Source organism: Centrocercus urophasianus, unplaced genomic scaffold (genome assembly GCF_019232065.1).
Source record: "Centrocercus urophasianus isolate 14NV4802_14NV808 unplaced genomic scaffold, USGS_Curo_1.0 seq_13, whole genome shotgun sequence".
NCBI lineage: Eukaryota > Metazoa > Chordata > Aves > Galliformes > Phasianidae > Centrocercus > Centrocercus urophasianus.
Genome location: NW_024884475.1, coordinates 47,465,583 through 47,488,220, shown reverse-complemented (window position 1 = coordinate 47,488,220; position 22,638 = coordinate 47,465,583). Strand labels below are relative to the sequence as shown.

General features: G+C 35.9%; 1 protein-coding gene across 1 annotated transcript; it reads right to left on the bottom strand.

The window, feature by feature from the left end:
* Nucleotides 1-1,396: 1,396 nt before the first annotated feature.
* NEIL3 (nei like DNA glycosylase 3) lies at nt 1,397-18,707 on the bottom strand. Its single transcript, XM_042812495.1, has 10 exons — nt 18,591-18,707; nt 17,421-17,536; nt 16,183-16,317; nt 14,855-15,068; nt 13,894-13,968; nt 11,519-11,685; nt 8,250-8,419; nt 6,917-7,328; nt 4,612-4,786; nt 1,397-3,768 (listed from the first exon to the last, which is right to left on the bottom strand). Exons 1-10 carry the CDS (start codon nt 18,705-18,707, stop codon nt 3,592-3,594), a joined length of 1,758 nt encoding a protein of 585 aa, XP_042668429.1. The 3' UTR covers nt 1,397-3,591.
* Nucleotides 18,708-22,638: the final 3,931 nt, after the last annotated feature.

Below are 22,638 nucleotides of genomic sequence, written 5' to 3'. Positions count from 1 at the left end.
GATGGCATCGTCCACTTCTTTGAACATCCCGTTCTCCCATCAAACTAAAACACTCTTCGTTGTTTTCCATTTCAGAAAAATAAGTGAGAACCAGGGCTACATTTTACACAGATGGGTGGATGCAGATATAAAGTTGTATATCATAGAAAAGGTCTGTGTTTACAGCTGTGACAGTCATGACACAAAACTTGAGTATGTATTTTAGGTGCAACTTTATTATTCAGTGAATTAGTAATGTAAGACCATTACTTCAGGTCTCAGTCTATTTGCTGAATTCATATTGACATCAAATGGTAGTTGTGCATATATAGGTTAAGAAATACATATACCTTTAACAAATAGTTGATAATAAAAGTAGTTTAAATAAGGACACAAAGGGCTGAAAGTAGGAAAAGTGTGTGATTCTAACCTATGTCAACTGGAAAATAAATATTACTTTGAAAGTGAAAGATGTATTCTGCTTAAATTTAAACTGTGATAGTAACTAAATTGCCTGCTGTAAAGCAAAAAAAAAGGTATGGCATTAGGGTTTTCTAGGTTTAGTCTTTACTTCACATCTTGTGATCTCTGTTTGATCCTCTATGAGGATTGCTTCGTCATAAACAGAGCTAGAAAATTGTTCAATACAAACTTTCATTGTGAGTCATGCTGTCACATGTTATAATGCTGATGTCTAAAAAAATCTCCAAAAATTGTAAGAGTATTTATGAACAAAATCTTCCAGTAAAGCTAGCTATAGAGCTGCAATTATCTTCTTATTTGAAATGTATCAAGCCAAAGAAGCTTACGTGAGCTTGTCAGTTCTAACAGCTTCCTGGAGAAACTTGTAACACAGCTTGTTTCTTTGGTATGTACAGATGCAGGAAGTTAAACTAATAACTATGTCAGAATCCCAAAGCCTTTGAAAATGACTACTTTTTTAAACCGCTTACAATAGATTTCATGAAGAACAGAAATCAGGAAACTTTTGGGATAGACAGTTCCTTCTTTTGACTATCACTTTATCGCTCTTTTTAGCTCCCACAGCTGTTCGTATACAACACAACATCCAAAAAGGTAAGCAATATAAGAATCTGAAGTATGTGTATTTATTTCATCATTTGCACTATATTAGATAAATTGATGTGAAAACAAAACCACAACAGCCTCATTTTTAAAATACTAGGACAAAAGGCAAAATCAGGACTTCTGAACAAACAAGAGATCGTTTCAAGAACCACCTACTGCTTTGAACCCTTGGTTGCTTTTCTTTTGAGGAGGATGTATTTTAAGTTTTATTGCAACTTTATTTATCAAAACCTTTTTTTAATATCAAATATCAGCTACAGCTTGTTAAACAAGTAGTGTAATGCTCTCTTTCCCTAAGGAGGAGGAAAAATAGCAGGCTGGAGGGGAAAAATGCATTGGCAGAAGCAGTAAGTTATGCAGAGACAGATAGTGATCTAGAATTAACTGTCTTTTATTTAGTCTCTTGTTTCACTGGAGTACAAACATCTTAGATTCCTCTATGTGCTGGTTTGATTAGCTTTAGCTGTCCTTGCTGTTTGCCATTTACATTTTCACTGACATGTTGTGACATATAGTTGTTAAAGCTTCATATATGCAACCAGCTCTGATTACTTCAACTGGATAGCCTGTGCTAGCCTATTATGTTATATTTGAGATAATAAACATAAGTTAGCACGTTAACAGTTGTAATTTAGGCAAACAGAAAACAGCAGCAATTAGATGTTTCAGAAGTTTTTTTGAAACAATTTTTATTCAAAGATAAAACATTGTTTTAATAATAACATCTAGATGATTTCTCATGCATTTGAAGTATTCAGACTTCAGGAGAAATTACTTTTTAAATGGATGAACTACTGATCGGGACAAAATATTACATTTCCTTAGTTTAAGCTGGACAGAATACACATTTCATTGAAGAATGGTAAATGCACTTTATATATTACTGCTGTGTTGTCCAGGTTAAATTTCCATATTGCTTATGCATTTACTTATTTTTACACACAGCATGTTCTGGAAATAAGGAAATAAAGAAAGTAACTGCAGTAGTTAATAAAAGCAGTTAATCCTTTAAAGCTAGTATGTGTTATATGTAAACAAATATTCATTTACTTCTTGTCTCACGGGTAAGATTTAAAAAGAGACAGCCTGTTATCTTTGAAGTGTCAAAGTCTGAAAAAGTCATTCAAGTTCTAGCTTTGCATTTGTTAAAGGCAAATGATCAAAAGTAGTTGTATTTTTCATGTTTAGCTGAAGCATTGAAGATTTATCCCTGTGCAAGACACCCAACCACATGGAAAAATAATCACCTTCTCATAATAATGAATTGTAAAAATAAGACAGTTCTAAAGATTTAGATATATAACCCAAATTAGCTTAGAACAGTGATATACCATCATAGCAATAAAGTATCATTGGTGTCTTTTATATAAAAAGTCTTCACCATGTGAAGTAGCTTGTTTTGTTCTCAGATAGGGTTCAGTACCCCACTTTAAACAGGCTTCATGAAAGATACATGTAAGTTGGAAAGAATCCACCAAGCAACATAAAATTATACTTTCTACAGCCTGATTTTTTTATTTTTTTTTTAAAAGGAAGATTACCATCACATAAGGAAACATTTAAAGGTCTTGAAATATGGCATAGGCTACTGAAAAGAGAAAGAAGAAAGTCTCCTCTGAAGTTGATGGCAAGGACAAAAATTAATTGGTTTCAATCACAGTATGGCATTGAGGCTTTAAACTGGACTCTAGTTCCACAGATTTCTCAGGAAAATTGAGTTTTCTTTAGTTCCAAGTACCATCTTCCCTGCAAGTCCTTCCAACCAAAAATACTCAAAAAAGCAATATTGAGCAATTGTAAACCATTTACAAGTTTTCAGTTGTCTTTTAACCACCCAAGTGGAACGGTCTGGAATGGTTTTATTACACATTTAACACAGATTAGGGAACACAGAATAGCAACCAGAATCAAATGTTAAGATCCAGATTAAAAACATATAATTAAGAAAAATGCAGAGTCATGTTATTAACTGTGGGGCAGTGTGTGTCTGTTTTCCAAATCTAGGAAGGTCAAACATCCAGCTATAGTAAAATTTAAAATGTACAGTCTGTTGTTTCTTTTCAAGCTCTGAAGAAATAAAGCATGAAGCTATATTGAAGAGGACAGTAAATTTTATTCATTAAATACCTGTTTATAAGACTAACAATTTGAAGTACAAATTCAGATTAAGATCCATTCCATAATGCATATCAGCTTGAAAATGTGCAGTGCTGACAGTGCAGTGACATTTACATGAAAAATAGAAAGCGGTTCAATTATTTGACTGGAAATATAACTATTGTTATATGAATATGAAATATTGTGTGTCACAATATACTGCAAGTTAGTATGCAGCATACAAGCAGTGTTTAATGTTATAGGACTTTTTAAAATTGGGATAGAGTAATCTGTAATTTTTACTTAGTTATGGGAGCAATTTGACTAATCAATCAGTGAACAGGAAAAACAGGTGACAACAAAACAGAAATGACCAGTGAGAGTTGTACTTATCTATTTCTTAGGATGTCTTAGATACTGATATCATCAAGGAGTAAACTGTGTAATTGGCTTATTTTCTGCCCACTGAAAAAAGCCACACTGTTTTTCCTTTCCTAATGGACACACAAAGAAATTCCTTCCATTATTGGGACCAAGCTTCAGCACCATCCTCATAACGCATCGCTTGCCATGGTGACAAAATGGAAAATTCAAGTCAGCCCACTGTCAAAAGAAACAATTTTTAGATATGGTTTTATCATATATGTTGGCTCTGAGCTCATTATTTTAAAATTGAAAATGGAGATGGATCTACAAGAGAGGCCTTAACAGAAATTCTTGCTACTAAGTATAGTCTGATCTCTCCAGTGATCAGTGCACTGTATACATTTTAATTGGTGTTAAATATTACAACTAGGCTTTGTAAGTTTAATTGATGTTAATGCACAGTTTTCTACAAATTAAGGCATCATAGTCATTACTGACTTAAATTCATATATTCTTTCTGTTGGTAGGTGACCTAAGCTCTTCCCTTTCTTGTACATTCACGCAGCGAGACGCTGAGACCACAGGTTGCAGCCATGAAGGCTGGGTTGCACAGCAGTGCAGCTGTGAAAGGAACAGTCCAGACAGACTACAGTGTGTGTAGTCTGTCTAATGTGTGCCCTCAGAGGTTTTCAAGATTTTGTCTTGACAGAGACATAGCTGATGTCCAGATCTAAGTTTTGCAGCACTCCTTCAACCCAGAGGCTGAAGATAACTGAGCTGTACAAGTCTCTCCAAATCGATAATTCTATTATGCATCTGCCTTACATTATGCTGAAGCAGATCAAGAGCATTTGCACTAAAGGTATGCTCTCAGATGTAAGAGAAGTAACTGAAACAATAAGCTTACAGTCATGATTATGCATCAATTCAGTGTGAACAGATATGATTCATTAAAAGCAAGAGATAATTTTAAACACTTGTGCACAGTTATAGATGATTGGGGTATGGTGGCTGCATGAAAAAGTGATTGAATTAAGGAAAAAATGGGAAACATTACAGGCTGTGAAGTCGTATACTTACTTGAAAATAGTTGCACCGAGTTTCTGTGGGTAGAGGACAGCTATAAAACATCCTGCCCTTGTTTTCCCCATCCTTCCTCACAATTCTGAGTTTGCAGAGGTGACCGTGTTTGCTGCAATGAGGAGGGCCTGTGTGCAGTGTATGAATATCATCTGTTGAATTAACTTGAGGTTTGCTGTAATGACAGGTAACAAAATGACTTGTGCATATTGTTAAAGGGATTACCAACACCACAGCCAAGGAAGTCTCTCCTATTGTTGTTATAACATGCTCAGTGCACGTTTGCATGTAATGACAGACAAAGAACTTGATTCTCTAATACAGCTTATTGCTCCTTTAAAGCTGAATGATAATGGGGAGAGAATAAACTAATCTAGAAGGTATCATATCAGCTTTGCCCAGCATTGGTTTTAAGCTATTTCAATGTATTCCTAACTTCAGCTACAACACAAAAATCATACTACCTATGTTATACTGCCCACCCTAAATCCCACCCAATATTAAAAGAATATTCTGCTTTTGGTAGGAGAAAGATCAATACTAAGTAATTAGTCAAAGTTGAAGGTAGTTGTATGCATCCCAGAATTCTCCTATTCTCTTTACTAAAAAAATTACTGTAATGCTTGTATTCTGACAAATAATCTGGCTAAGGGAAGGGAACAGTGCTGTCTGGTTTCTCTCTCTTGATTGAGGTACAGATTACGTGAATGCAATACATGAGGTTTTATTTAGAAATGGTAACACGAAGAAGAATACTTATGCTCTTTGAGATATTTCTAATATATTTATAAATCCAATTTACAGAGCAGAATAGCAGTGATGAAGCCATGGGGAAAGCTGAAAAGATCAATTAGCTATTTACTTTATTGTGAAGTTTTCAGCTTAGGAAATTTGTCTGGAAGATTATAGTCTTGTAGGTAAAGTTTTATTCCAATACCTCATTAAAACATTCTTCCTATGCCTCATCAGGAAAAAAACAAAACCAAAATCCCACAAAACTCCCACACTTCATGTACTTTGTGGTTCAAAGTTTGTTTTCTGTAATATCTAAGTTGGTGGCCTTAGATAACTACCTGATATTGTTATTGATATCCAATTTATTCTTTGTGTTCTCTTATTCTCATCACATCTATATCTTTCCTCTGTAGTCTTCTACTGAGAAAGCAAGTAGAATGCTTTTTCACAGAGCACCAACTTGCTAGTAAGGGCCAGTTTCAAAATTGATGCTTCAACAGTGCATTAAATAACTTCTGTATTTCAGAACAGACATAGGACCAAGAATTCTGCAGTGTATCACAAACTTCTTTCACATTCCCCCTGCGTAATTTACCACCATCAGTGAAATCTACTGTGCACTCCCATTACTGCTGTATATGTCTGCCCAAGTTTTTCTTAACAATCCTATCATGTTCTCACATTTCACTGGGAGTGGGTATGTCTGTAGGGGCTGTGTAACTTAAAATTCAGGATGGGTGGAGCATTGAAGTAATTGCATATAGGATAGGGAGGGAAGTTAACAGAAAATAGTGACAGTAGGTTCATTAAGTTAACTTGAACAGAAGTTTGTATCATGGAGAGAAGTTGAAAATTGCTAGCTGACAAATACTTTCAACTAAAATACACAAGCAATTCAGTTACTTTCCTTATGGTATGAGAATTCACACATTAAGTGAAATAGTAAATCCATCTCTAGCACCTCTAACTTATTTTTAGATAGCTAGCACATTTTAAGAGTGTTCCATTATCTACCTGTTTCTCTTTAGGTTATAATTAAGAAACATGTTGAGAATACATTCTTTTGCAAATAATGAAAGAAAGCAAAAGACTAAAGATCCTGTGTTTACACAAGGAAAACAAGTTAATAATCAAGACAGTAGAGAAAAAAATCACGTGCCTAATAAGCACTTCAGTTTATATGCTTGTTATCTTCCACGATGATTTCAAGGTTTCTCCAAACAAACAGTGAAGGCAAGCAGCAATCAGACAACTCCTTTGGTAGAACTGTTTACCTATTTGAGCAAATCTTTCCTATTCAAGGGAATACCTGCACTATGAACAGCTGTTCAATTAACAGCAGTACTGGCCAGATGCCAAACTCAAGACTTTTCCAGCAATAGCCTAGGTCCTTCAGTGCTTTTGAGGTCTTAGTGTAGTTTTAGTTACTCGAGAGGAAATTCCCTTCAGTAGAAATGCAAAGACAACACTGCATGAACTCTACAACACAATGTTCCATTAATTTTCAAGGATAAAGATGGTTTATGTAATTACAAAATAACAAAACTTGTTTGTATTTTAGAATACATACCAAATTGTTACATTATATTGGTGAACAGAAGATACGTGGTGAGTTTTCTGCTTCTTCTTTGCGGGCTTGAAAGAGGGAGGCTCCTGACCAGAAGATGAAGCCAGAGAAGTTACATTTGTTGAGCAATACTTGTCTATGCTTATTCCTGAGTGGTAGACATTATTTTGATTCTGGCTGAGATTGCCTTTTGGAGTAACATACTCAGAGCATCCATCAGGTAATTGGATATCGCCTTTCAATTCTGCTTTATTACCAAGATCTGTTAAGACAAGAGTGGTAGTTCCAAATGCAGCCTTCCTGTTGATCTTTATTTCTCTGCTTGGTTTTCTGAAGTCATTACAAGGGTATTTAATGAGATTTATGTTAAAGTCTGTGGAATCTTCAACATTCTCTGTCTTCAATGAAGAACTCACTATACAAAATGTGAAATAAGTACAGCATTAGTTCTTGAGGTAGAAAAGTTTAAGTATGGAATGATTATAGGATTAGCTTTACCACACATGCATAACTCTAAACTTTGTTCCTTTTTTGTTCCTACAAGACTCTTGACTCAAATAACTTGCTGTAAATCCCTTCACTGAACATTTTAATCACTTTTCTATAAAAGGTGAAGGAGAATACAAAGTTCCTCTTCAGAGAGAAAACAGGTCTCAGTGGGGTCTGTCCACTACCTCTTTTATCTCTTCTTAATATCTAAATACAGGAATCTGCACAGAAGGTAGCAATCTTTGTGTCCCTTTATAAGTCTCATTCACATCTGCTTTCTGCCCACAGAGGTCTAGATGGGAGCATTAAAACTCCAGTAGGAGATATCAACAAATTTAGTCCAAAATCCTCCTTAATCTGAACTTGGAGGAAAACAAAACAAAACACTAGCTCCTGAGAAATCCAGCAGTGCTTTGGGAAGGGTACCAAAATATCTACTCCCCTTCTGGTTTTGTTCATGTGAAGGAATGTGAGTTACTTCTCTGTACCACTGATGATTTCTCTTCCAGGCTTTTGCTGCAAACGTCTAACAATTTTAATCAGAGTTTGAAGTATGGTATTTTGTTTCACTCCTTGCTCCAGCAAAAATAAACGATCACCACAGAGACTTGTCTATAGAATCCCCATCTGCAAGTAAAGCTGGAAGGCAAGACACATCTAGGGTTTAAGATGAGACAGTTTCTATGATCATCTGTGTAAGATTTCCTCCAAATCTGACTTTAAGTCTGCTAAAGTTACATAAATGCAATTCACAGTAAGTCATTTCTACAGTTCTATAATTCTAAAAACTGCACCAAAACCACAACCCTCCTTTCCCCAGTATGGGCTCCAGGCAACCTTTCAATACCTTCAGGCCTTGAAGTCAAACAGGCATCACAAGTTTCAGCAGAAGGCTTGTTTATTAGGGTACAGCGCATACACGTCCACTCTTCTTCACATTTCTGAGCTATGTGTTCATTAGAACATGACCCCCTGCCACACGCCCAGCCAATTAGGCTATTTCTAGTTGGCAGTTTGCTGTGAAACAGAAGAATGATGTTAGTCTTTTGTGACGTTTCTTCCACAAATTACCTTACATCGCTATGTTCAGGAAGGCAAGAACCTAGAGAAAAAGCAGAACAGCATGCTATACCTGCCTAACAACATGTCACTATAAGAGTTTGATTTTCTTCTTTACCTAAAGGGCAAATCTTTCCCAAGTAATACAAATATTCAAACTAACACTGACAAAAAGTTAACAATCAACAGAGACACTCTGCAACACAGTACTCCAGCATCCCTCACATTCCTTACTGTTCTTGAATAGAGTAGCAAGAAATTTGGCAAGAAAGGACAACCACTTCTGTACATTTCCCCCCATCCATTGTACAGAATATTTGAATATTTACAAACAGATGATTACTGAATGAAGAACTAATTGGAAGTTGCTACAGTCACACAACCTAACAAATTTCAACAATTTTTTTCTCTCTTGTAAATGGCATCCATTAGACCACTTTGTTGTCATAAAAGCCAACATAATTGAAAATGTTAAAGTTATAAAATCTTTCTTTTGTCTCTCCATTTCCTGATTTTTTTTATTTTTATTTTTAAACATTTAGGTGCTTGTTCAGTTATAACTGGTAAGACAAAGCTGTACTGCAAGTGTTTCTATAGAGTTTTTCTGTAGTTATTTTTCCTTTAAATTACTGTATTCATATGCTGGTACATTTATGTAGAACCATAGTTACTGTTTTAGTTACTGCATGCTATGAAGGACTAGTTTTGTTGTACTATTCAAAAATTGTTTGCATGCAAAATGAAACTATCAGTTCAGTGACATGCAAAGTTTTAGGGACTGCATTTGCTAAGTCATCAAACATTTGTCTCTGTAGTTGGTGAACTGTTGTGACACTCTTTAGACTTATACTTTATAATTATCATTCTTCTTAACAGACTAGGTATCTAAAAAGGTTTTCTTATTTTCCCCCACCAATAGTTAAGAAATCTACCACAGCTCTTTCACAAAATGATAAAGAGGAGTTATAGTAGATATTACAGTATCATTCCCAATATATTGGGGTAGATAACAAAACAGCCTAACTAGTAATTTAAAAATACCCATTTTTAATACTGTCTAATAATTTCTATTACTCAGCTGTCAAATGAGCATTATCAGACTGAAATTATTCAGCATGTCTTCTTTATAAGTGTAATACTCCTCCCCATTAATATTTTTCCCATATTTCACTATCTAAAAATGTATTTTAAAGATTCAAGGTACTCTTGAATTTGATGAAGTTGCTTATAATGGGTCCTGTCTTTATTTTATCGTTTGAGCAAAAACATAAGCTACTGGACTTAACCCAGGAATCACAGAGTTAAATTCTACAGTTCATGATCTATAGCACGTCAGTTTGATTACACAGACTCCTGTTCACCTTCAAACATGAGAAGGTTAGACTTGCAGAAAAGCCACCTGAGAGACAGGGACACTTTAAAGTGGTAAAAGTTACTGTGTAGCAGAAAGAGCAGTATAATGAAGCAGTCTGACCGTAAAGATGAAGACAGTACTGGAAACAGCCTTGCAGGGAGGTCACTCTGAAAGCATGCCTGCTATTTATTTCTGAGGAACTTCCACAGATTCGAAGAACACAGTAGCACTACTTGATAGAGCAGATTTTCAGCTACAAAACACTATTTTTCAAAGTCACTACCAGTAGCTACCTGTTTTCATCACTGATGAATGAGAGCCCGCATACCACTCATGCAAAAATCTGCATGGCTGTCAGAACATGGCTTGTCTTTCACTTCACTGTTGCCAGTGCTGAAAATAAGAGAAAATACTTCCAGAGCGGCCTTCATGTTTCTATTGCTACAATTACCACAACTTTAACTAAAATATACCACTGCTTAATTGTTTGTTTTCAGAAAGACAGTGATTTTTCTAGAATGGAGAGAAAGTTATTTCTTCCCCTTGCATAATTTCGTGGTTGCGTGACTCAGTGGAACATTTCCACCTCCCTACTGTTTTTCAAAGTACTTCTCATAACTTTCAGAGAAAAAAAAACAACACAGGACATTGGTTTTATCAGCAAGTGAAATATTTATCTTCTATGCTGGAATTTTCTATGTTGATCTGCACTGAGAAGTGATTTTTAAGCTTTAAGCAAAATCCCTTTTGCCATCTGATTCCTGAAAGAAAGTTGGAAGTGAGGGTGGCAGAGTAAAATAATTTGGTGTAAAACTTCTATATTTTTCTGTAAATCTTATTAAAAAAAAAAAACCTCTCTATGTACATTTATATCCATGCACACACACACAAACACACACTAATGAAAAGAAAGTTTTTTAAATGGAAATTGTGTCTTTCATCAGACTGACAGAGCTCAATACAAAAAAAAGCAAGATTGAGGCCTCAGATGAAAATTTTTCTAGAATAACTTAGGTGTGGAAGAACCCTGAGTAAGGTGCTTTTGAAACTTCTAACTTTTGTGATATCAAACTCTTCTGTGATATCAAATGCATTTTGTGCTTTTTCTGAAATAAAAGGAAGGCTGCTGCTAGCATAAATTATATGGAACTGAAAGTCTCTGTGGCACACTTATAGTAAAAGCTTTCCAGAACTGTTAAGGAGGAAAAAAAAAAAGTCTGAAGTTCTACAGTACTTTCTGCATTCTGAATTTACTTTCCTTAGTTTTCCTCAGTATCTCTCTACATCTAGAACAAAATTATGTGAATGTAGTTGCTTAGATATTCCTGAGGGCCTTCCTACAAGAAAGAAAGAGACACAGATTCTTACCTTCCTCATGCCATTCAACTCACTGACATGTAAGCATCCAAGCCTATTATGTTTCTAACTGAGAAGAGAGAACAACTTTTCTAATAGCAGTGAATAATTCTGAGTACTTTCTGTTGTTTTTATGATTTTCACATTTGATTAGCTAGTTTACAACAGAAGGGATCTTTAAGACAAGTATTCTAATCAAAGCTTTTAATCATTTTTAATAAGTACAACTGAGCTTAGATACAAAACACATACTGGTTTGCATGCAGCCATTCTATTTGCTTTCTATTGTTAACATAACAGCACTTTCAGGACACCAGCACTTCAGTGTTATAAAGATATCATCATACCTAACATTGACAAGCTGGGGATCAGCCTTTTGACATCGAGAGCAGAAGTAAGTCATCCTGTTATTCTCTCCTAAACGACACACAGTGATTTTCTCATTGCACTGACCGCAAGTTTGGCGCCTGTATACTTTGTAGTGTTTGTAGAGTGGAGACCCAGTTTTGCGGCACTAAAATAGAGCATATTTAAAACCCAAGTTACAGATACTATATAAATTATGGTAGGTTTTCCACAGCTCATCTGAAACTAAACTAAACTAAAAAAAAAAAAATAGCTGTGCAGACTAAAGCTTAATGACTAAACAAAGAAATTAGAGGCATGTCCATGAGGGCTACATCCTGTATTTCATCTTCTTTTATTTCAAAAATTGACATTAAATCTGGTATATCATTGTATATCAATATTATATCAAAATTTCCTGAATATTGGAACAAAGAAAGAAAGACACAAAAAGACATACTACCATGGCATCAGCAGACATATGCTAGGGATCCCTTGTGTTTAGATGGACCATCTAGCTTTGATTTAACACCAGTCTTCTTTGACCTGTCAGCTGCAAAAATAAACTGGGAGAGCTCATGAGCTCCAATCTACACAGCAGAGAAAATGAGTAGGAGTCAGCTTGAGCTCAGTAAAGTTCAACAACAGAATCGCATAATTGCAAGGTTGGAAACGACCTGCAAGATCATCAGTTTCATCCTAGTGCTCATCACACCAGACAGGCTGGCTTGTGAAATGCTAGTACGCACAATGACAAGATCCCCAACCCCAAGAGCTGGCAGAAAGTCACATTAAAGTAAGAACAGAACAAACTCAAAGGGCACAGTGACCTAATGAGACCCCAAAGAGCTGAAAAGAAGGAATATTTCATGAGACAGTTCATGCAAAGTCAACACAGGCATACCCCAGCTAAAACTGATAGAAGGAAAAAAAGTAAAATCAGGAAGAGCCCAGTAGAGATACAGCCAGTAATTCAGTCAGAAGGAATGACTGATAAACTGTTTGTATGAATATTCACAAGCTTTTTTTTTTTTTTTTTTTTTTTTTTGTAAATTTCTCCATTAGAAGTCGATTTTTTATTATTTTTTATTGGTTATTAAAACCAGAAAAAACAGCAGCTTACTACATGAACTAGGTCCCACATATTTGTATCTGTAAGATATTAAACTACAAATGAAAGTGTAGAATGATTACTACAAGAATTACAGTATATACTAACATTCTATAAACAGTGATCATCACTACCACATATTAATCTGTTTTTGTTATGTTTTTATCTTCAAGAGGCTTCAGGGGCAAGTTCATCCTTAAAACGTACTTAGCTGATGAATACTTGGTAGGTTTAGTTATAAAAATTTAAGATAAGTAAATTGAGCTACAGAAAATGTAAATTGTTTATTGTTAGTCTAAATACTTGTGACAATGCCTACCTTTAGTATTATATGCTGATGCAGAACCACTTGCTCTCTATTACTAGGCTTCCCTATGAAGTTTGGATGATGAAAAGATTCTAAATCTAGCTAGATTAAATCACTACTCTTTGACAGGTTAACAGAAAGCAGAGATTTAAATAGACTAAAATGAATTACATTTATAACCCCTACCATTCTAAGAATGGTAAGAAATTTTAAATCTTTTTCTCCTATCTTACAAAAAAGAACTTCTAGCAACATTAGCTCCTTGTCTTTGAAGAACTTTGAGAAACAGACAAGCATTTCATTCCTCCACGTGCAGCTTAAAGAAAAACATACAAACAAAAAAGCATCAACAAGAATTAGGCCCAGTTCTTTCATTCTGTTTTGCAAAGAGGAAGAACCACCAGGAATTACAGGGTTGACAAGAGAAGAAATAAAATCCTATTGAATGGCAGTAAGGAACAGCTTGAGTTTATTTTGCTTTATCAACCAAGGAAATTGTCACAGTTAGGAAGAAACTGTTGTTAGGATTTACAATGTATTCATTCATATAAATGTACTTAGTTCAAGTTTCATAAAGCTGCATTAATTGAATTCCTATAAAAATTCCCAGGGGCAACCTCTAGCTCCTAGTTTGAAGAGTTGTCACCTTACATGCATGTGCCTAACCTATATTAATTCTGACACATTCAGAGTGACTTTATATGTACAGCAAAACTGTACTGAATTGGCCCACATGTCACTTTTCCTGCTGCAACTGGGCCATAGTTCTGCACATTCTTACAGTCTGTATTTCCCCACTCTTCCATCTCTTGACAGTTCACAATAAAATGCAAAGCAAGACTCCTATTCACTGAAACACTTCTTTTGTTTCATTTCTTTTCCTCTTTCCCCTGGCTGATCAAATACAGCTGTGATGCTGTAAATCAAGTTTTGGAGGTTTCTTAGAAATCTGTCCATACCTTATAAAAAAGCAGGGTAAAGTCACGTGTCATTTTCACCAAGTGACGTATATGCTCATCTGTCAATTGGCAAACCTGCAAATGAAACAAGTATGATTTTTACAATATTGCTATATTAATTCACATCAGTAAAGAGATCTGTATAAACACAGGCACTCCAAACACCTTCCAATGAGTTCTCCTAACAAGGGAAAAATAGTACACTTTCATATCATACACCACACAAACTCATTATGTGAGTAACAAATAATGTACTTCACTTCAATCATGCAAAATATTAGCTAAAAACTTCAGTGGTCTACCTCTTTATTGACCTAAGAGTTCCTGATCGTAGAAATCATATGAGCCAGCAACTCTGAATTCACTCTGCTGGGAATATAGAGAGGACTCCTCTTGAACCTAGAACTCGCTTCAAATGGATAGTCATTATATCCATGAATGTAATCATACAGCTCTAATTAGGGTTAAAATTCAGACTGATTCTATGAAGAGCTTCCAGAAATATTATGTTTAACAATAACTCCTACTATTTTCACCTGCTTTCCTCTGCATTTTATGTAATCTCAGTTTCCTTTGCCAATTCTACAGAATTAGGTACAGAAAAACACAAGAGCAAAGAAATCCCAGGCATTCTTAATTTTATTTATAGGCTGACAATTTAAAGGCAGCACAACACCATGCTGGACAAAGTCAGGACTTTAAATTAGTTCCCTAGAAAAGAAGTTCCAAGCTGGAAGACAGGCTTGGTGCAATAAGTGTCTAACCTGGGAGACAGGAACAACAGTAACAGGTTTCAAGGAAAGCTATATCAAGTGCTTCTTATCAGAATGATGGAACTATTAGGTAATGATAGATAAGAAAACAAAGGAAGATTAGAAGATAACAAAATTTTATATAAATATATATTTATTCTCCTAATACTTTGGGATAATTGAAAACAATCTTGATGCAATCCACCTACTTTAGCAGCTGGATGGAGACCGCTGTCAAATAGTGCTTCATTTTTTATGATATTTCCAACTCCAGGTAATACTGTTTGATCCAGTAACACATCACATAACATCTGGGTTTTCTGCTGCTTTACTTCACTTTCTGCTCTTAAGAAGCTAAACTTTGGAGAGCAGACATCCAAGCTTTCCATCATTCTTACTTTCTGCTCACACTCTGCTACATTTCTGGAAGAGAAAAACCAACAAAAATGTATATATTTTTAGTCTTACTTGCAATTTAGCAACTTTAAAAAAAAAAACAATATATGAAAGTGTAACAGGTTATTATTTGCAGATAACACAAAACGTGAAAATACCACTCATGGGAAGAGGAACAGAAATTATATACCCCCGCCCCCCCCCCCTCCTTTCAAGACAGTTCAATGATACATATGTAGAACATACAAGTATCTGTCCAACATACAAGTAATCATCCTAATTTGGCTCAAATTAGCTTGAAAACTAGTTAAATCTATTTGCAATATAAGAATCATGTGTTTGGATCATCAACCGTAAGATACGGGTACATGGCTTCAGCAGGTTTTCAACATGACAAGAAAATATATTGTCTTAATTCTTGATTATTTTTTAGGCTAACTACAATCAAACTGAAGAACATACAGTTGCAAGAAAATACAGTAGAAGCTATCTCAGTCTTGCAGAAGCGTATCTGTTCCATAGTATTAAACTTACATATGGTATAGATATATTACTTGATTTTACATGTTCCTTTTCACCCAACAATTTAAAATGCTTTAAAATTAAGCTTGCTACATTAGTTTTATTACCAGCAGGAAGTACAGTGCTAAAGGACAAATAAAGCTGCATAACATTAATTAGCAAAACCATACCAAATTGCTGTCACAAAAACCCAACAAACATAACCTTGGGGCCACAAAAGTTTGAAAACAGTAATTGCTACAGATACAGATATTCTTGCTAAGAAAGTTACATTTAAAATTAAAGAAGTAATGGGTTTTAGCTTTCAGATCAAAGGACTGAATTAAATCCAAGTTTCATTCCCAGACTCGACAATATCTAATGAGGCTATGGTATAGAACTGCTTTAGCTCCTTGCAAACTGCAATACAAAAGTGACAAAATTAATTTCCATATCAATAAACATTATAGTAAGTTTTTATTTATTTATTTTATCTATGATGGCTTTCAGCCAAACAATTAACACTGTCTGATTTTTATTTTTTACTTCATTCTTAGAAGAATGTTATAAACCAAGCTGTGTTTTTTTTCTCTTTTGTTGTTTTCTGTTGTCATTTAAGGTTGGTTAGTTTCTGCCTTACCTATACTCTACTGTCACCTCAAAGAAACAAATAGTATCTTCTATAAGTTGTATCTCCAAAGCTGGTAATGCTCCATTTCTGTCTTTACTTCCATCAGGATTAATGCGCATGGAACCGTTCATACCAAAGTGAATCCTTGGAAAGAAAGAAAATTCTTACGGGTATTTAATCTTAACAATGTTTTCAAGCATTTGCTAGTCTAGTTTTTATAGTTAGGAGCTGTTCTCACCTAACCAAGACAATATGCATGTACATAAATTCTAGTCATTAAGAGAAACATTACTCATTAGTTTTCAAACGCCCACAACCAAGGCTTTCTTCTTACAAATCAGTTCAGTTAGTTTAGTTATTCCAGCTGCATCTGCTTCTGTTACCTATTTACAGTTCTGAAGTGCCATTAACCAGTCAAGAAAAGTATAAACCAAAATATTGCACTAAAACTTCCAGAAAGTTCCTTTTTTAAAAGACTACATTCACTGTAATAGCTGATCATTTCATTAGCCAAGCTTCACTACACTGTTTAAAAGAAACATTAAAGTCACAGTCAGCCATGATGAGAAAAATAATTCATGATCATTGCTATGTTTATGTTAGAAGGCCTTAAGAAAGTTATAAGATTTCACTCCATTGTGTTTCATTACCTTTGATGTGCTCAAATCAAGTAAAACAGAATTCTTTTTTTAATTAAAAATAAAAAAAAAAAAAAAACACTAATTAAACTTAGGCTCTATTATTCAATTATAGCTAGTAGTAAGATGGTGATTTTTTTGTTGTTTTAAAGTAAAAAGATAAATTTTTGGAATTAGTGCCATACAGCATTGGAAGACTGCTTTAATTCGATCTACTTTTTGCCTAAGGGTTCACTAGCAATGCATTCCCCCTCAAAAACACCATCTTATGAAAGCCTGGAGAATATGACCATCTTAAAGCTGCAGTTAGTTAAATCTTCTACACAACATGAATGGGTTCTTAAACCATCAGGACCTTCTTAAGTCATCAATAATACTCTAGAATGAACTTTGAGTGATGAGCCTTTTGATATACTGTGTTAACTACTGCACTGAAAGTAGCATTATAGATTAATGTCTCCACTACAAATTGCTACGGAGAGTTACAGAGAGTTTCAAGCATTTAAAGTGAGGCTGTACAGAAGTTTCTCCATAACACTAGCTTTCCAAATCTCTGGACAAGAACAAAAAGATCCCCTGAAAATGCATAGTAATTTTTTCATCTCTTACCTCAAAGCTTTTTGATCAAAATACATAAAAAATTCCTTTCCCAGTGTTTCCACACCCTTGAAAACTTGTCCAGTAAGGAAATCATGACTAGAGGTTCTCTCCTCACTTGCAGCGGTCTGAAAATGAGCACACAAAAAGATTAAAACAGAGTGAACAAGTTTCTGACAGTTTATTTTCCTCACCTGTCAAGGTCCTTCTGAGTGGGGACTCAGGGGCTCTGAAGGTCCCTTTCTGCAGTTATCAACTGAGTAGAAAAACAACAATTTTTTTTTTTTTTTTTTTTTTTTTGCATGACATGAACACCATTTACTTCACCTGTTACAGAAATAAGAAAGCACTCTCATTTCACCCTTACATCAACTGTTAATCCCTTCTAATAAAGGCATTTGAGTAAAATACTACGCAGCAAGATTTCTTTTTACTTTATTCTGTTCAGGTTTGTTTAAAACAAACCAGAGTAAGAAGTGACAGGCATGAAAAATGAGCTTAACATTCAAAATATTCCAAGTTAAACCCTTGCAACTTCAGCACTAATAGCACAGCGTGGGTCCCCTTAGTACTCTTTCAGCAGTGACCAAAGCCTCAGCTATGGTTTACAGCCTACGATGGCCATTTCCTGATGAATAAAGGCAACCCGAGGTGACCTCTGCTGCAGTACATAATGAGCACTGAATGGAATTAAGTTTCTCTATGAAATTAGAAGAGTAACTCCTTTTAAACTGCTTAGTCCTAGGGACACAACGCTACAGACTAACCTGTTGATGGCATAACTTAAACAGATTTATCTAGAACCGCACTCTTTCTTAAGTCTGTTTAGGCATTACCTTTCTGAACCTTAATCACAAGTTCTCGTACCCTGCCTTATCTACACCAAAAGAGATGTATACATGCAGGGGGGCTCCCCAGCCGTCTATTCGGGACGGCACACTTACGATGAAAGTACACACAGCCCCTCGCAGCAAAGCGCAAACAGGTGTTGCAAACAACCCCAACCACACCCCTAATGAGAACGAGACTATATCCCAACCCGTTTCCCCACCGCAAGGGTTCACAAGCCCCAGCAAGGTCTGAACCGAAGCAAACGAGAGCGTCTCTGAAAGCTCTCCCCCATCCTGGCGGGACCCAGCACCACGCACACCCAAGAATTCGAGCTGACGCCCAGTTCCTCACCGCAGCGCGAGCCCCAGCCGGCAGAGCGCTGCCCCGAGCGCTGCGCACCGCCTGACCCCGGCGCACTCGCGCCCGCAGCCGCTCTGCAAACAGCGCGCAGCACGGGCCCTCCACCATGTCGCCGCCTCTTCCCTTCAAATCTCCCGCTCGCTGTGGGGTGGAGCTGCCGAGGGAGGATATGACTGCGTTAGCTATGAATATCCCAGCGTATCCCTAAAGGGCCCCGATGGGCGGGCAGGGCACGTCACCGCGTTGTTTGCACTCGTGGTTTGCACTCGTGGTTTGCACTCGTGGTTTGCACTCGTGGTTTGCACTCGTGGTTTGCAAGTCACGCGTTGCTTGCAGCCCCGCTCCGCTCGGCGCGCGGTGTGGTTTGAATCTGGAACCGTTGTAACGGCTGGGAACAAAAGCCGTATGAACGTTAAGCTTTGTACTGCTAGACCCTTCAGAGAAAACACGGTATATCTTATTTATTTTTGTTCTCCGGAATGCAGTTCTAATGCCTTCATGTCGTAGAATGGTTTGGGCTGGAAGGGACCCTTAAGATCATCTCGTTCCAACCCCCTTCTGTAGGCAGAGACACCTCCCATCTCATTCCAACCCCTTTCTGTAGGCAGAGACACCTCCCATAGAACAGGTTGCTCACAGCCCCATGCAGCCTGGCCTTGAATGCTTCCAGGGAGGAGGTATCCACAGCCTCACTGGGCAACCTGTTCTGGTGTCTCACCATCCTCACAGTAAAGAATTTCTTTCTAATATCCAGTATGAATTTACCCTCTTCCAGTTTAAAGCCATTCCCCTCATCTTAGAGCTGCATGCACTTATAAAATGCCTGATTAGTGATTGCAGTCTTCCTTTTGTTCCCCAAAACAATCTTGCAAGTGCATCTTTCTGTAGGACTAACTTAATGCACAACTGGAAACTAATTTCAGCCCTTAAAGGAATCAATATTTAACAGGCTTTTGCAGCCAGTTCAAGCCTGTGTACACGTGGAAAATGTTCTTTTTCCTGCTGCTGTTTAGGTAAAAATGGATACAATGAACTCCACAAGATTAACAAAATACTGAAGGATCTTAGGATCAAAGATAGAGGATTGGATGCTATTTCCTAACATGCACCTCATGGGGTGTACTCAAGCATCTCTGTAATGATTATTTCTTGCATAAACAGTTTGTACCCAGTCTTACGTCAAGGCTCAGGCCTTGATTACAATGTGTGCTATTCCTGAAAGGATGACTGCTATTTCCCTTAGGGGGTATAACTAATAGAAGTTTACCGAAACAAAAATATGAATTCAGATATGCTACTGAATGAATTTAGTATACACTACTATAAAATTAGGATATACTAATAAATGTAATTCCTTTCCACTTTTTTTTTTTTAATTTTATTTTATAGTTATCATTATAATTTTAAACAATAACTATGAGCGAATCAAACTCACTAGTCAGAGAGCAAACATCCAAGATGTGGAGAAACTTAAACTGATTCTTCTGCTGTTCCCACGCTCTTCCTACCTTACTGTTTTTCCTAGGCAGCTAGAAATCGGTGGTTAACATAATTTTCTATATTCACATGTAAACACCTTAAAAGTATACCAACAACTCCTATTATTTTGTTATTAAATATATTGTATTTTGTGATCTGGGAGTTCATAACAGGATATTTTTCTGTGAATGTCTTCTGCAATGTGTTGCTGCAGGTTGGGCTTTTAATTTCACATCTAATTTCCAATTAGACATTCTAATACTAACAATTTAATGAGGTTCTACCCCCTTTCCTGCTCATGTATACAAATGAATTTTAGAGAATCTGCAATAACTCAACTATTGCATGCACTAGAAGTTGAGCTCAAGCTTCGTACAAAATGTATTAAAGAGTCCAGTGGTGGTTGATAAAGATTTGGGACTTTCTTTACTTTAAGAAAAGAATTTAGGAATGCATTTGAAACAGAAGGAGGCAGCACAGTAACAGATACCAGTCTGACTGTTTTATGGTTTCAAACAATCAACAATGAGCAACAATCAATGCTTTTTTCCCAGTGTGAAGGACCTCCAGAATAGCAGCTGAATGAGCAACAGTATTTGAGCAAAATTACTGCTAATAAAGATTTTAAATAAAGTAGTAGTGCAGTCAAGATAGAAATACATAACAACTTATGTTTTACAGAGTTCTAACTACAGTAATTTTAGCTGCATTGCAGCAGTAGTTTCTCAAGTCAGGAAGTATCAATTGCTGCCATTCAGTTTCGGTACTTTAGTTCCAAGTTACTTAGACCAAGGGGAAGGTGTTTTGTAAGAGGCAAGTTTTAAAAGGTGGCTGAAGGACTGTATACAATATAAAAGTTTTTTGTTTAATTTATGTCAGAGTTCTTTGCTAGAATATAACATTTTGTGGCAGGTAATTTCATCAGCAGTTGTTTACACATTATTTTGACTTTGAAAAATCCAATGGCCACAAGAAATAATCTCTCCCACAGGTAATTAAATGTGCAGATTTCAAGAACAAACTAGCAAATAAATTCCACTAGAGTATAAGTTTAATATTTGGCTATTTTTTACTTCCCGTCTTCTGTTCCAACAATGAAATCCCATCATTCTACTGTACTGTGATGATGGATATGGCAAATAATGTCAAATCACCTGCAGTGAAAGGTAAAACTTTCTTTTGAAGCAGAAAATGAGTGTATCTACATATGCTCATAAATTTGTCCCAATATTATAGTTGTTTGCACAGCTGCCCATGTTGCATTTCCCAATGGCATTCTCAAGCACCATTTCTTGATTTATTTATGTGTTTGCAATATTTACATTCATACATTAGCATACTGTAGAACAATGTGCTCAGAACTGGACACTCTTATTGTTACTGCCATAGCTGAGACATTATTGCGGTTATGATCCCATTAGAAAATAAGAAGGTACATTTGTTTTAAAAATTTCAGATTTCCTAGAATTATGAAAAGAGCATATATCCTTTCATTTGTTTGTTTCCATTTTCCAGAACTTGCATGCAAGTGCTGATTCACTGCCTAGCTGTACTAATTTGTGTTGCAGGACATTTGATATAAAATTGATGTGATGAGTTTGCAAGAGTAGAGCTCCAAACATCCAAATGCTCCAACTTTGTGTTTTATGTGCATTTACTCCCTAGGACTAATGTATTCTCTCTAGAGCACTGGTACACAGTTTAAATACATATGGGGGAAAAAAAAAAAAAAAAAAAAAAAAAGATGGTGGCAAGGAATATTATTGTATGGCAAAATAATTTAATTCAAATGGAATGTAATTTTAAGCCATACTAAAATTCAGTTTCTCTGAATGAAACACAAGAGAACAGAAACATGCAGAAGAGAAACAGTCTCTTCTCTAAGCAGAAGGACAAGGTTTTTTTGTTTGTTTGCTTGTTTGTTTTTGTTTCTTTCCTGGCTAGTTAAATTGTACAGTGAACTGCACAGACATTCCATTTATGATAGCAAAATTTGGTATGAGAACTAGTAAGCAGTGAATAGTGGATAGTTTACCTGTTTCATGCCTAGAGAGTTAATGTGAACGGTTAAACACACTTAAAATTACTCATCATGTAATCCTAGTGAAATCCTTCCTAAACTCTGTAAAAACATTCCCAAATCCTTCTAAATTAAGTTTGTTAATACAATTAATCCGAATTGGTGTGTTGTGCAGGGAGTGTTATGGTTTCCTGGTCTGCCAGGGTATTCTGAAGGTCATGCAGTTTTGATATGGAGACATGGTTAATTTGATTTTTGGTAGTTACCTAAAAATAAATAATGTCTTGACTGGTGAGGTCCTTTTGTAAGATAGGATTTTGTACCTCCATTAGAGAAAACATATTACAGTAACTTTTAACAGCTCCATGTATAGTAAACTAAAGATATATACTAGGAGGAGCTTTCAAAATTGTATTAAAATATAAAAATAAGATTACTAAGCTGTCAATGACAGTTTCAGTCTGGGAATTTCCTGCATTTATGCTGTTACATATTATTTATCTGCAGTCACAGGAAAATGCTAGAGCTTGTGTACTGTTC